We start from the raw sequence: 15,804 nt of genomic DNA, 5'->3' as shown, positions 1-15,804 counted from the left end.
GCAGTTCCCAAAATAACTGCAATCTATCAACTATAGAAAATGCTCCAAATTACTAATAATAAGATAAATGCAAAATAAAAAAAAAACTACAAGGTTTCATTTCATGCTGTGCAAACTGGCAAAGATGAATAAAGATGTAAATGGCAAATGTTGGAGGGCCTGTAGAAAGATAGGTACACTAATGCATTGTTGCTGGAGCTGTGAAGCAGTACAACCATTTTAGAAATGCAATTTGGAACCATGTAAATAAAGTGACTAAAATATCCATATTCTTTGACTCAGAGATTCCTCTACTAGGCTTATACCCCAAGCATACAATTGGTAAGAAGAAAGTCCCCCATATACACCAAATTATGTGTATACACACATAATATTTATAATAGCGTTGTATGTGTGTATATGTATGTGTATGATAGCAAAGAATTGGGATCAAGGGGCATCTAGGTGGAGCAATGGGTGGAGCACCGGCCCTGAAGTCAGGAGAACTTGAGTTCAGATCCGACCTCAGACACTTAACACAGAAACTAGCCCTGTGACCTTGGGCAAGTCACTTAACCCCAACAGCCCTCCAAAAAGCAAAAAAAAAAAAAAATTGGGATCAAAGTAGATGTTCATTAACTAGAGAATGGCTCTACAAACTCTGGTCCATAAATGTAATGGAATGTTACTGTGTTGTAAGAAATAATGAATGGGACAAATAGAAAGTGCTATGGAAAGATCTCTATAAACTGATGCAGAGTGAAGTTAGCAGAGCCAAGAAAACAACATACATAATGACTTGTTATGGTCCATGGGATTTTCTTGGCAAAGATACTAGAGTGGTCTGTCAGTTCCTTCTTCAGCAGATTAAGGCAAACAGAGGGTAAGTGACTTGCCCAGGGGCACACAATTAGTAAGTGTCTGAGGCACATTTAAACTCAGCTCTTCCTAACTCCAGGTCCAGAGCTCTATTCACTGGGCCTTCTAGCTACTCAGGATAACCACAGTTATGTAATCAGAAAGAACCACACACAAATCAAAAGTGGGTGTTGCAGAATTATAAAGCACAAGCATGGTTCCAAAGAAATACAAGGTTGCTCCCACTCCTTTTCAGAGGTGTGAAGGCCACGTGCTATTTTTTGGATCAATTTTGCTCATTTATTTCCTCTCTTTTTTTCTTAAAAATATTGTCATATGGGATAGTTCTTTGGGAAAGGGAGGGGGAGGATACTCTACCATCCCTTCTAACTGTGAATCTACAATATCTTTTTGACTCAATTTCCTCACTTCTATAAGACTGGGGTTGGCCTGGGTGAGCTCTGAGGTCTCTGAGGTCTCCTGCATCAGTGATGAGCCCTAGGATTCACAAACTTCCAGGGCTGAACCTCTCGCAGTTCCCGCCAGGGAGCGCAGAGCAGGCGATTCCCATCAAGCGTCGCCTTCAGCAATGCCCACACGATGGCGCCAGAGGGTCCGCCCCCGCCTGCGCGTCATCGGGGGGGGAGGGGGGGGGCCTTCAAGAAGCCCTGGAAGAAGAAAAGTACTTCCGGAAAAGTACTCGTCGTCACTTCCTCTCAAGCGCCGTGGTCTCTAGGAAAGGTGGCGGCTCGACTTCAAGATGCGCATCGAGAAGTGTTATTTCTGTTCCGGTCCGGTGTATCCGGGACACGGCATGATGTTTGTCCGCAATGACTGTAAGGTGAGGTCGCGGATGGAGGGCGAGTGACTGGAGGAGGTGTTAGGTGCCGGCTAGCTGGGTGAGCGCGTGTCGGGTCTGATGTACGTCCCCAGGCCCTTCAGAGGTTCCCTCCTCCAACCTCCAATACACGACTGTGCCCTCTTTAAAGGGCCTCTCTCGCTTGCCGTAGTGTTTTGGGTCATTTCGGCTTGCGGCTGTTTCGTTGGCCTGCTGCGGGTGGTCGGCGGGGCTGGTCAGGTTCTGGGAACCTCCCACCCCAGAGTTGGAGTTAGAGAAGGCATTCTTTTGAGTGGCTTACTTTCACTTGGGGCTACAGGACAAGACAATTTAAACAGTAAACAATTCAGTTCAGTAAATATTAAGCCTCTTGTGGGCAAGACACATTTAGGATTAAGATTAGGGAATAGAAACACAAAAAATGAGGTGGCCCTTCAGGAATTAACATCCTCTTTGGGGGATCCAGTTTTAATTCAACAGGCATTTAAGCTCCTGCTTTGTAAGAGGCACTCACTAGGGGTGGAGGTTAGAAGGAAGAATGGGACATACCTTTCCCTAAAGGAGCCTATGTTCTGCTTGGGGGGGGGAAGTAGATTGAGGTGTGCGGGGGCTGTCTTTTTATATTTAAAAAGGAGCATAACGCTGGAGTGGGAAAGGTGAGGCCGGAAAGATGATCATGTGTTAATTTAACAACATTCTGTGTTACGATAAAAATATGTTTATATTAATATGAGATCCATGGATAGATTTCAGGAGGTCCTTAAACTCAAATGGGAAAAAAGTTGTATTTTTATTTTCACTAACTTCTAACTGAAATTTAGCATTTCCTTAAGTTATTTAACAATCTTTTTCCACGAAGGACTCAATGAGAGAAAAAGGTTAAGAACCTATGATGTAAAGCTATCTCTCCCTCCTCCATTCAGCCGCTAAAGTGATTTTCCTAGTGATGACGTAATTTCCCTAAACTCCATTGGTTCCCTATTGCCTCAAATACAACAAATAAAAAAATCTGTTTGACATTCAAAACCAACCATAACTGAGTCCCCTCCCACCTTTCCGTTTTCTTAGTTCTTAAGCCGGATGCATATTCTTGGCTATACTTTCTCAGTTCTGGGCATGTCTGGAATACTCTTACTCCTTAGCTCCACCTACTAACTTCTCTGGCAAGTCCCAACTAAAATCTAATCTTTTGCTGGAAACCTTCCACAACTCCTCCTAATTCTAGTGCCTTTCCTTTGTTAATTATTTGTTAGTTATCCTGTGTATATATTTGTTTGTGGTTTTCTCCTCCATTAGATTGTAAGCTCCTTTAGGGCAGGGACTATCTTTGCCTCCTTTTTTTATTCCCAGTATTTAGCACAGAGCCTGGCACAGTAGGGCTTAATGTGTGAATAGGCAGTCTTAAATGTAAATACACTATACCTTTGTAAAAAACATTGAGATATATATGTATATGGAACTGAGACAAATCTTAGTGTTATATTTTGCTTGTGTGTACAAGAAACTTATATTTTTGTTATGCTATATACTTTTCTTTATACAGACTGAAAATCTTGTATACCTGTTGTTAATCATAGGACTGTTTAAGGGTTGAGGTGTTTGCTTTGAGTTCTCAAATTAGAAAGTTCTGTATTAATGTTATAGAAGTATGCTAGTTGATGTCTTCTATTTGTATATCTTCTAGATACTTTGGAATTCAGCAGTTTCAACTATTCCTTGAGTATGACTACTTGTTTGCCTGCTAACCTATTTTTCATGAGTTGCTTTAAGTAATGTACAGTAAACAAGCTCAATTTCATTTTATTTGCAAAACTTCACAAAAATTAAATCATTTAAAAATGTATGCCATTTTCCTGCAGAATGTAGCACATATTACATTTAAGACATGAGACTGAATGAATAGTTTTAGTAGCACATTAAAGCATCACAAACTTTTAGGGGGCATTGGTCTGTATTCAAATATAGAAGGAAGTAAGTTGGATTATTAGTCATATTAAGAGACCAGTAAAAAATTTTGTTTATTTTTAATCAGATTTGTGAATAAGCAGTCTTAAATGTAAATACAGTATACATTTAGCAAAAAAGTTTTTTTGGTAGCAGGACTTGTGGCTCCATCTTTATAGGGAGCTCCAGTAGAGCTTCCTTTATTAATACAGGTTAAACTCGCCCTCCAGTTTAATTTTGGAAAATTAATTGTCTGGAGCACTGAGAGGTTAAATGATTTACCAGTAGTCACATAGTATGCGCCAGAGGTGGGAGTTGAATCAAGGACTTAATGAGTCTGACTTCCAGCTCACTTTCCATTTTATGAAGCCTCTCATCAAAATAGCCATACTAAAATGGAGTTAATTTTAAATTTTCTTTAGCTTTTTGTTAAGATGAGAAATACTCAAGTGAGTTTTCAGATTAAGCAAATGAGTCTCTGTAAAAAGTATTATTTTTAAAAAAATTACCTGGCCTATCATTTAATTATTTTTTAATTAATTTTTTTCCCTTAAAGGCATTTGAAGTACACAAAAGTTCTTGAGAATAAAGGTTGATTAGAAATTTACCTTACTTTCCTTAACATCTTTCTCATTCTGAGGGACTAATATGGGAAATTTAATGTTTTTCAAATTTATAAAAATGAGTAAGTATATCTTGGGGCCATATTTCTAGTGATTCCATCTTGTCAGTGGGTTATTCCCTGGAATTTTTTCTGAGAGTCATATGTTAGTATGTGGTCCCTGATTGATTTTAAAATGAAGTGGGTGACAGGAAATAAGTACATAGCAGTTGTTGTTTCTCGGTTTTACTTTACGATGTGTTTGGCTTGGGACAGTATCATTTTATTTCAGGAGGAGCCTTGATGCTAATTTATTTGGTTTTGTTTTTATTTTTCCTTCAGGTCTTCAGATTTTGTAAATCTAAATGCCATAAAAATTTTAAAAAGAAGCGCAATCCTCGTAAGGTCAGATGGACTAAAGCCTTTCGAAAGGCAGCTGGCAAAGAACTTACAGTGGTAAGTACAATGAACTGGGAGTATGGATATTTTTCAAAACTTTGATTTTTGTTTTAGCAGTAGAATTGGTCATTAAATGGCTGCTTGTAAAATGATTGCCTAGTTTTACCTTTCTATTGATTTTCTAGGTAATCTGTAATTCTCAGAAGTCATTGAATATTATAATTCTTTAGAATTTAATAAGAGAAATAAAAGCCAGCCAGGTTACAGTATGTAGGAGTACTCTGCTATATTTAGTCATTAAAAAAATTCAGATCCTTTGCCATTATGAAAATATAGGGTAACTGCGGCATTCATTTTGGTAGATAATTTCTCCAGTTCAAGATTTGATTTGCTTCCTCAAGGAGGAATCATATTACCTTTTTTACATTTTTAAGGAGTGTTGAGTCCATCCATGGCAACTTGCAGTATTTTAACCAGACAAAGCTAGTGAAGAACCTTGCTGATATTTATTGCTAATTACTGTGGGGATACAGAAAGCTCACTATGTTATAACCTAGGATTGAATTTTTCTAGATCAGTAAGTACCATATCAGATATTCCCTTGTTGAAGGGTCTAGGTTAAAAAAACAAAAACCTGAATAAAGAAAGGAAAATCCTAGCTGATTGTATTAGGTGGGTATTTCCGGATTGGTATAGTGCTTTTCTAGTGCTTGAGATACTAAAGAGTGAACTTCAGCTTTTAACATTCTAAAGTGAAAAAATAAAATAAATATAAAGACCTACGAAGAACATCTAAGAAAAACCAAAGAGGGTCAGCATTAATTGAACCCTAGATAAAAAGTAATTTTAGAGGTTATAATGATGTATGGAACAGTATGTGCAGTGAGGCCCGGTCAGTCATAGAGAAGGTAGGGAGATGATAGAGCACTGTTCCTTCCAACCAGAGAAGTTCCCAGGCTTGTAGTTCTTAAGTTGTTGAGGGGTAACTTCTCTACAGAACCCGTGATATTGTAAGTTCAGATCTGTACTTAGGTGGAGTTTGTGTCCCCAAATTATTACATGAATTAAGTCAGAGGAATGTTATTAATACATAGTTGCTGGTTTTGCTCCTTAGAATTTCCTCGAGGGGTTTTTTTTTTTAGATAAATGAAGAGAGAATTTGCTAGAAGAGAGTCCTGCTTTTGTTGTTTATTTTGCTTCTAAAATTATGTAAAGTGGTACCTGTACTGTGTCTTCCCACAAATGAGATAATGTATGCCAAGTGCATTGCAAATCTGAAAGTGCTGTATAAATATCACTGGACAAATTGATTGTAGTAAGTTTTGACTTATTTAATGAACAGGCTCTCATTTAAAAATAACACTTAAAATGTCTCAAGGATATAATTAGGTAGTAAAGTATAGTATGATGTCTGAAGGTTTAAGAATAAAAATATTTAGGAAAAAAAGTTATATGACTACCATATGTATGTACATACACATGTAAGTATATACATACTAGGGAGTCCTCTGTTTCTTGTCCCTATCTGGAGCTGAGTGATTAAAGGAGGAATATTCAGATCTCTTCAGCCAGGCCTCTAGTATTGGCACAATTGCAGTATTGTATTGGCTTTTTAAGAAATATTAATTTAGTATTTTAATTGTGAAAATGTTATCCTTCCCAGTCAAGGCTGCTTCTTATCAAGGATTATTTGTATTTTTCAGAATCAGAAATTAAAGTAGTTGAAAAAAATCTATAGGGCTTTTCTGGGAAAAGCACATTATTGTAGCAGTTACTTCAACTGTATTACATTTGAATTTTGTTATTTTTTTCCAGTTAGTAGGTATTTATTTTCTCTTCTTCTCACCTACCTCCCCCTTCTGCCTCAAATTGAACAATTTTTTTAAAAGGCAAAAGAAAACCTTCATAACAAATGTGCTTAGTCAAGCAAAACAAATTCTTACGTTGATCATGCCCCAAAGTATTTTTTATGTTAAGACCATCACTTCTCTAGCAGGAGGTGGGTGTGTACTTCAACTTTAGTGCTCTAGAATTGTAGTATTGCACTAATTTTTAAGGGATTGAGAAGGTTATCAAAATATGAAAAAGTTAGGAATCTCAAGGCTTTCTGGGGAGATTAGTGATCTACAACAATTTGACATGCTTTCTTGAGACTTAGTTTGCTTCCCAATATGACTTTACTCTGATTTGTATTTTGCATGTCTCACCTTAGAGATTTATCCTTTGAAAATTAATGGAAAAAGAAAATTTGCCAGGTGGAGAAACGTATTTTGTATTCTATAAAATATAGGAAAATTAGAATCCATGATCTTTTTTGTATTACCTTTTTGATGACCATAAGTCCCTTTTGAGGGACTTTCAGGTTACTATTATCCTGTAGTTATTTTGCTAATGAACTACTCATCTTCCTATCTCTTTCATTGATTCAGCCAAATATATATTGAGTGCTTACAATGTGTAGGTTGATGTGGGAGATGCAAAAATGAATAACAGAGTTTTCCTCTCCAGAGAGCTTATGATCTGACACCTACCTTCTCACAATTACCATCTGTTTACTCACTAGCTGGGGACTTCTGTCAAGTGCATGCTACCTCCATTTTAGTAATACATTAGAAATTCACTCAGATTTGAATATACTAGAAGCCACAAAGTCACAACTAAAGTAAAAACTCAGGTTTTACTAACTTACCAGTTTTTATGATGTTTTTAAAGTAATTTAGTAGCATAGGTCTTGCCGTTTCATTAGGGAAAATCTCAGTGATTTTACTTTAATATGAGTAACTGCATGGTTGTATTGTATACGCACGCTTCTTTTATGTGGATAAAGGAGTTATGTGGCTATTACAAAGTCATTCTAGAATGATAAGCTTTTAGATCTCCTGAAATAATAGCTTAATGGGATGTGGAAATCACAGGCTTAAGTGAGTAACAGCACTGATAATGTCAGAGAGAAACAGACTGTGTGTATTTCTGTCTGTTCTAGCATACATGCAGATTCCTAAAATACTTAGATCTTGTGTCTTAAAATCTAGCTTAATCTTAGTCTTGTGTCTTAAAATATAATATTGTCATTTGTAATCATGCAAATGAAATTTAGATTACATGGTGACACAAAATTAGGACACTGTTTTATTATTTGGATTGATTATTTTACTATTTACTATAGATATTGTGATGATAGGGCCTCAGTTTCAAAGTACACTAAACCTTAGAATTTCTTAATCCTGTGCTTTTTGTGATAGAGATGCTGGAGATACAGAAAAGAACAACATGATTTGGCAATCATTGAATGTATAAAATTAAGAGGAAAAATTTAAATCAAGTTCATATTCTTTGTTTAGCATCTTGGGAAGGTTATGGCATTATGGTAATACTAATCGGGTGTAAAACTGCTCATTTTAAAATATTTGTCATTTTCGGTTGACAGTGAAACAGTATTGTATAGGATTGGGAGGACTGGGTAAATTTAGGAGGATGACATCCACTTTTTTACAGATCCATTGATTTCATCTATGTAAAAACTTCCTGGGAGGACCTTCCTCTCCTAAAATAGATCATCACTTTCTCTCCAAGTTAGAGGCTAAGAAGGTTGCCTAGGGCACTGAGAGGTTTGGTGACTTGCCTTTGCTCACCTAGCCTGTTTGTTAGAGGGTGGATTTGAACCTAGGTCTTCACTAAAAGGTCAGCTCTTAATCCATGAGCCACCCTGGCTCATCTATATGTGAATAATAGTTGAATCTATGAAGGCAGATGATATCACTCGTTATATAGTCATCAACTTGTCAAATTGAATCATAATCATGCATTGTGATTTATTGTGTAGTGTATACTGCTCTGGATAGGATAATGGGGTATAATATAAATTATATATAATATCCTTATGTGTTTATTATATTATATATAATATGTAATATATTTATTATATACTTGTGTATTTTATATATTATATATTGGGTAGTGTGTGTATATATATATATATATATATATATATATATATTGTATCATGGGTAGTATAAGCGGGTATAATGAATATGACAACTTTATCTTTACTTTCATGAGATCTCAATCCATTAAGAAAGTATAATGTCCCCAAAGAAACACAGTATAGAGTGCAGAAGTGTTAGTGAGATATGCAAAGTGAGAGTTCCTGGAGGGAAGGGATCATTTTTGGTGAATGTTAATCTGCATAACTGGGATAGCTGTTTGTTAAAAAAAAATGATTTTTATGCCTTTTTCCCCCTCCCTAATTTAGGGTTTTCATTTATTGGCATTTTAATTGCCTGCTTTTTTTTTTTTTAACATTAATCAGTTTGTGTTGAAATCAGTGTTTTGGGTACTCTCTAGAAATTTTTTTTTTAATGCTGAAGAAATTGTCAATGAATTGATACTGCAAATAGTTTTTTTTCCCCCCCTAAGCCTGGTAATATTTACCAGTGAAGATTTTTAATAGTATTAAATTCTGTATAAATGAATGAAGCAGTGGCATTTGTCATTTACAAGAGGTCATAAATAGAAGCAAAGTACTAACCTAGGTGGAATTCCTTTGAATACTATTTTTCACTATCAATATTTACATTAATTTCAAATAGCATAGATAATGAAGTTTTCATCATAATTTTCAACTCTAAAGATTTAAAATATTTGAGATTGACTTGATCTTATTTACAGCTAACTCTGCTCCAATTTTTTCTAACTTTTAATAGATTATAGGAACAATATATTCAGAATTATGTATTAGCTACATTTTTTACATTGAACTCTCTAAGGTAAAAATCCCTCAACTTGCTTACCACTTTAGAATTTCGGTCTTTTTCCACCATTTTCTCTGTTCCTCCTCATTCAGAGAAAGAAGTGTTCCTCTTCCCTTATATCATCCTTCCCTGTCTTTTTAGATATCTTGCTCTATCCTTGTATTTTTTAGTCTTTCCTCTTCTTGATTTTTAGATCTTTCATATCCACATTTCTGAATATTCCTATTGTTTTTCCTTTACTGCCAAAATTCTTGTAAGAGTAGTCTTGACCAGTTGGCTTCTAATTCCCCACCAAGCTGTTGTAATATGGCTTGTGCTCCTGACATGCTGAAACCGCTTCTTCAAAGGTCATCAGATAACTGCTAGTTACTATATCAATTGGTCTTTTTTCAAACTCCATCCAGCTTCTGAATTTCATAGCACTGATAACTGATCCTCCTTTTTGAAATTTTTCTCTCCCTTGATTTCTTTGATAACATGCTCTCCTGCTTTTTTTTTTTTAAACCTTTGTTGGCCCTTCCTATTTTCCAAATACTATTATTTCCCCTGATTCTATTTTTGGCCTACTTTCCCTACACTTCATCTTGGGGAAATCTGATGCTAGCAACACTTTACTTATATTTGTATAAGATTTTAAAGTGCTTTAGTTTGAAGAAGGTAGCATATGATATCACTATCCCTATTTTACAGATGAGGGAACTGAAGCTCAGAGAAATTAAGTGACTTGGCAATGATCAAATAGCTAGTAAGTGTCAGAGCTGAAGTTCATGCCTAGGTCTCCTGCTGGCTTAGTTTCTTGACCAATTTAGGCTAAGAACACGTGCAGTGTTTTTTTCACTATACTGTCTTCTTTTACCACATCACTCAACTAACACTTCCATGTAGGTGCCTTCTAGATGTTGATTTCTGGAACTGTGTCTCATTATTATTATTATTTGCTGAATATCTCTACCTTATTCTTCTGGTGGCATTTCCACCTTGGTGTTTCAAAACCAAGCTAATAATCCTTTTCCCCAAATCTTCTTTTGATTTCTCTTTTTTGATAATAGCACCACCTTCGTCACTGTCACTCAGACTTAAATGCCATTGTAAATCAACTTTGATTTTACCCTTCCCTGCATCATATTAGTAAATACTGTTGATTTTGCTCCTTAAATGTTTTGCATACATTCTTTTTCTCTGTTTCTACTGTTGCTATTCTAATTTAAACCTTTATTAATATTCTTTCTCAGACTCTTAAGTTAATCTGTTAAATGTTGTTTTGCCTTTGGTTTTTCTACCTTCTTCTAGTCCAACCTTACATATTGCTACCAGATTAATCTTTCTTAAGTATAGCTTTGACGCCATTACATGTCTGTTCAAAAAGCTTCTGTTATTGGACTCCCCACTTCCTGCCAAATAAAGTCTACACTTATTTTGCTATGAGACCCCTTCAATTTTGCCCACCTTGACCTCAGCATTTTCTTCCATTATCCCCTTTTGTGCTTTCTGAACTTTAGCCAAAGTCAGCAAAGTAAATAAGCATTTCTTGTCTCCAGTGTGCCACTGTGCTAAGTCCTGGGGATGTGAAGAAAGGCAGTAATAGTACCTGCTCTCAGGGAGTTCATATTCAAATGGGGGAAAGCATGCAAACAGCTACTTATATACAAGATGTATGAGGGATAAATTCATGGTAGTCTTAGAGGGAAAGCACGAGTATTGAAGAGGACTAGGAAAAAGGCTTCTTGTAGAAGATCATATTTGAAAGAAGCCAGACATATGCCTGCTGCTTTCTTGCTTTCATGCCTTGATTCATGCTCTTTTTCTCTGTTTTTAGAATGACCTCCTCTCCATCCTTCTAGAATGAACCTTCAAGGTTCATTTTTCTACCCATCCTTTAAGACCTGGCTCAGATACCACCTTTTGTTCTCCCATAGCACAAAGTATCCTACAAGTATTCTTCAGTTCCTCTTCTCCATGCCTTTTGTTTCCAGTTCTACCTTTTATTCTCTTCAGTTATGTATGTCTTAATGCTCTCTCCTTTGTAAGCCCTTTGGGGAGAGATTGTGTCTTACTCTTTTTATTTTTACAATAGCTAGCCCAGTGTCCCACATATAGTGGAATGAATGGATAAAAATGCTTCTACTGGGGTCATTGTATAATTAAGAAATTAATGTGTCTGGTTTGACATAGTTGGAACTGTCTGTAAAAGACACTATTTTAACTTTGTATCTCTCATAAATACATAATTTTTCTTTTATTTTTCTATGCAGGACAATTCATTTGAATTTGAAAAACGTAGAAATGAACCTGTCAAATACCAGAGAGAGCTATGGAATAAAACAGGTAACATACAAGGGGCTTATAGGGCTTTTCAAGTCATACTGATTTGATATATCCACAAAAATTACGTGACTTTGTTGACATAGGAACAACCATCACCAAATTGCATCCTCTCTATAACATAGTAGGTGATTATGTCTTAGCTACCTTTGGTTGAGAGAAATTAATAAGTAATACCTTAATTTATTTAATGCCAAGGTATAAATATGTAGATAATGTTTTTATTAAGATGTGTAGAAGAATTTAACCATAGATTTTCTTTAAAACAAGTAATTTGATGCCAGGGAGAAACACAAGCCTTGGCAGGTGTTGGGGACAGTTGAGGGAGGAAAACGAATATTTATATTATTAATTTAATATTCTTTATTGATCCAAAGCTATTTTGTCAGTTTAGGATTGCAAAAATGTATAATATGGTTTATTCATAAAATTATTATATTAGATACATTTCATTAAAACTAAATTTCAAATGAACTTATTGATTTTTTTTTAAAGTTTGTAGTTTTTGTTATATTTTAGGCATTTTTATGAAAATTGGGCTTAACTTTGAAGACAAGAAAGAATTGATGTGAAATAGGAGTCCCCTGCTCATAGATAATAGGTCTTGATCTGACAGGTCATAAAACTAAACAGTTTCTAGTTGTGTTCCTTTCCTTACTGTTCAGGCATTTCTGGTGGGGATTGTGAATATGTCTGAGTTTTTCCACATCTATAACTTTTCATTGGGAGGTTTTCTCTATTAGGGTCTCTTTCCAAGATTTCAAGGTTTTTGTTTGAAAATAGGTAGGTCTTCACAAGAATATTGGAAATACTTGCAAAACGAGAAATTATTTCTTTTGGACGTGGTGCTTTCACAGTGTTAAGTGGTTACTTGAAAGTATTCATTTTCAGAAAATGAGTGAGGGGGCAAAAAGGGTGGAGTGGGGGGGAATTCCAGATTTACTGACTTTAACTTTAGCCACAGGGAACTTGCACTTACTTATCTTATTTTCTGAGCTGTGCAGTTTTCTGTGCTTCATTTTTATCATCTTCATATACTTCAAAGTAGCTAGGTGGTGAGGTGGATAGATTGCTGGGAGTTAGGAAGACCTGAGTTCATATACAGCCTCAGACACTTAATAGTTTCGGGACCCTGGGCAAGTCACTTACCTTCTGTTTGCCTTAGTTTCCTTATCTGTAAAATAATAATAAAAGCACCTAACTCCCATGGTTGTTATGAGGATCAAATAAAATAATTTTTTAAAAAGTTCTTTGCAAACCTTAAAGCTCTAAATGCTAGTTATTGTTATTACTTAAGAAAACTAAAAACTTTGTGTTGATACCATCTGTGCTTTTTCACATTAATTTACTTTTCCATTTATTTCCAAACATAGGCTAGTTTCTTTCACAACTTACAAATGATGGAGGAATCTGAAGTAAATGAAAAATAAGAGAAGTTACAGGCTGTGCTTTGCAAATAATTTGCATGCAGGATCTCATGTTTCAGGAGAGGGATGTGCTTGTTAGAATCCCAGATGGCATTCTTTGACTAAGTATGCTGCAGTATTTGAAAGTACTTTTTTCAGCATCAAGTCCTAAATGTGTACTGCTTAGTTTGTAGTCTGGTACATTTCCCTAGCAGTGCTTTTCCTTCCTTTGAATCTTGGATTCAGGCATTTTGTAGCAGCATGAATTCTTCCCATTTGTTAATGCTTTTATTTTCACCTATACTTCTAAGTGGTGATTCACCTAAATTATATATTCTTTTTTTTTTCCTTTTTGGAAAAGGGGGGGAAGGTAGGGCAATTGGGGTTAAGTGACTTGCCCAGGGCCATAGGCTAGTAAATGTTAAGTGTCTGAGGCTGCATTTGAATATATTATATATTCTTTTTTTTCTTTTTGGAGGGCAGTTGGGGTTGTGACTTGCCCAAAGTCACATGGCTAGTAAGTGTGTCAGGTGTCTAAGGCTGGATTTGAACTCAGGTCCTCCTGACTCCAGGGCCGGTGCTCTTTTTACTGCGCCACCTAGCCGCCCCTGTATTATATATTCTTAAAGCTAGATTTTTCACATATATTGTTTTTATTGTTTAATACTCACATTAACCCTTGGAGGTAGGCAGGTAGGTTGTATCTTCATTTTGCAGAAGACGTAATTGTGTCTCACTGAGATTTGTTGACTTGCCTGAAATGATGGAAGAATGCAACAGCTGGCTCAAGAATATGGTTTCCTATAGTTTTCTAGCCCAGCATTCTTTCCATTTTACATTGTGAAATTTTACTGCGAGGTTTCAGTGTCAGTGTGTTAGTCCTTGCAGTGTTTTCTTACTGCTTCTTGGGGGCAGCTCCAGTTTTGTTGTTACATGCTTTATAACTTAGATCTTTTGAATAGTGTCACAAAATAGCATTCATGATGTCATTAAGAAGCAAGGTTAAGCTAAGCAGTGCACATACTGTTTCATAGATAAATATATTTATACATTATTACAATTCCCTTTCTCCTTTTGTTTTGCTGGTGTCATTGGTTGGTAAAGCAAATTCTTTACCTCTCCTTAACTGCAGGACTTCACGTACTTTACAACTGCAAGTCTTCTCCTTATTACAATACTTCCTTAAGATCAAAACTGAAGAGTCTTTGAGGTTCTTCTTTATTTTGTTATTAATTTATTTTTAGTTTTCAACATTCATTTTCACATGATTTTGAGTTCCAAATTTTTTCCCCATCTCCCTTCCTCCCCACCCCAAGATGGCATGCATTCTGATTATTCCTTACCCCAATCTTCCCTCCTTTCTATCACGCCACCTCTCATATCCTCTTCCCCCTTACTTTTTGATAGGGTGAGATAGATTCCTAAACCCCGTTGCCTGGACTAAACCCCTTTGAGTTCCAAATTCTCTCCCTTCTTCCCTCCCTACTCATCCTCATTGAGAAGTCAAGCAATTCAAGATAGGTTATACATGTGTAGTTATGCAGAAGATTTCCATAATAGTCATGTTGTGAAAGACTAACTTTATTTCCCTACATCCTATCCCACCCCCCCCACTTATTTTGTTTTCTCCTTCGACTCTGTCCCTTTTCAAAAGTGTTTGCTTCTGACTGCCCCCTCCCCTAATCTGCCCTCCCTTACATCATTCCCCTCCCCCCTTTATCCACTTCCCCCTTACTTTCCTGTAGGATAAGATACCCAATTGCACGTTTATGTTATTCCCTTCTTAAGCCAAATCCAGTGAGAGTAAGTTTCATTCATTCCCTCTTGCCTTTGAGGTTCTTAAAAAATTAGAGAAGTGGTATTTATGAAAAGATGAATTTATGAGGAATAATTAATCAAGAATATGTAACATGTCAGCACATGTCTATACTATCCCCAGTTTATTGTGGTAGTGATGTTTGCATTTACTTTCAATTTCATTGCTTTCAAATTAGGATAATGAAGGAATAATAAAAAAATTGTTAAAGAACAGGTGCATTTGAATCACAGGGGTTGAAAGCATATGCTTATTACAGTGTTGTAAATATATTTTTATCTTTTTTATTGCAGTTGATGCCATGAAGAGAGTAGAAGAGATCAAACAAAAACGTCAAGCTAAATTTATAATGAACAGGTAGGAAAATTTGAATAAAGTAACTATAGGTACAGCTTATATAATATTATCCTGTTGAACATTTTTGATACTTTATGTCTATTTCTGTTTTAATGCCTTGAAATCCTTCTGTAACATTGTTTTACCAGTTACCCAAGTTTAAAATTGCTCTTATGGTATTAACCACAATTTATTATGTTGTTTAAAGAGTGTGTTTTCAAGGAATCATTTGAAGTTATAGCTGCAGAAACTCCTTGAGTTGTTGTTGTTTAGAAAGGCTATCTCATTACATAGCATACTTCACTTTCTAGCCTTTATTTATAAGAATTAGCAGAAAGGGGACATCTGATACTTGAGTGTCGAACTGAGGATTTTTCGATTGTTTACATTTGTTTAGATGCTCTGGCAGTTTCGCAAGAAATAGAATGACAGTCCCTCCTTATAAAAATCTTGCAAGTCTGTCATATAAGAGCATATAATTAGAGAACAGGGCAATAATTAATAAAGCCCTAATTGTATGATAAAATTGTTTCTTTTTTTTTTTTTTTTTTTTT

General features: G+C 35.7%; 1 protein-coding gene across 1 annotated transcript in view; it reads left to right on the top strand.

Annotated features, from left to right (window-relative positions):
- The first annotated feature begins 1,512 nt into the window (after positions 1–1,512).
- Positions 1,513–15,804, top strand: part of RSL24D1 (ribosomal L24 domain containing 1) — a 16,744-nt gene continuing 2,452 nt past the window's right edge. The window contains exons 1-4 of the mRNA XM_069098091.1: positions 1,513–1,678; positions 4,563–4,676; positions 11,623–11,695; positions 15,208–15,271. Of these exons, the coding sequence (XP_068954192.1) occupies positions 1,598–1,678; positions 4,563–4,676; positions 11,623–11,695; positions 15,208–15,271 (332 nt within the window). The 5' untranslated portion in view covers positions 1,513–1,597. The remainder of the gene's footprint in view (positions 1,679–4,562; positions 4,677–11,622; positions 11,696–15,207; positions 15,272–15,804) is intronic.

The sequence above is a fragment of the Petaurus breviceps genome, unplaced genomic scaffold, assembly GCF_028583685.1.
Source record: "Petaurus breviceps papuanus isolate PSGF00001 unplaced genomic scaffold, PetGlider_PUasm1.0 37, whole genome shotgun sequence".
NCBI lineage: Eukaryota > Metazoa > Chordata > Mammalia > Diprotodontia > Petauridae > Petaurus > Petaurus breviceps.
Note: the sequence above shows the minus strand (reverse complement) of the source record. Positions and strands in the feature narration are given on the sequence as shown.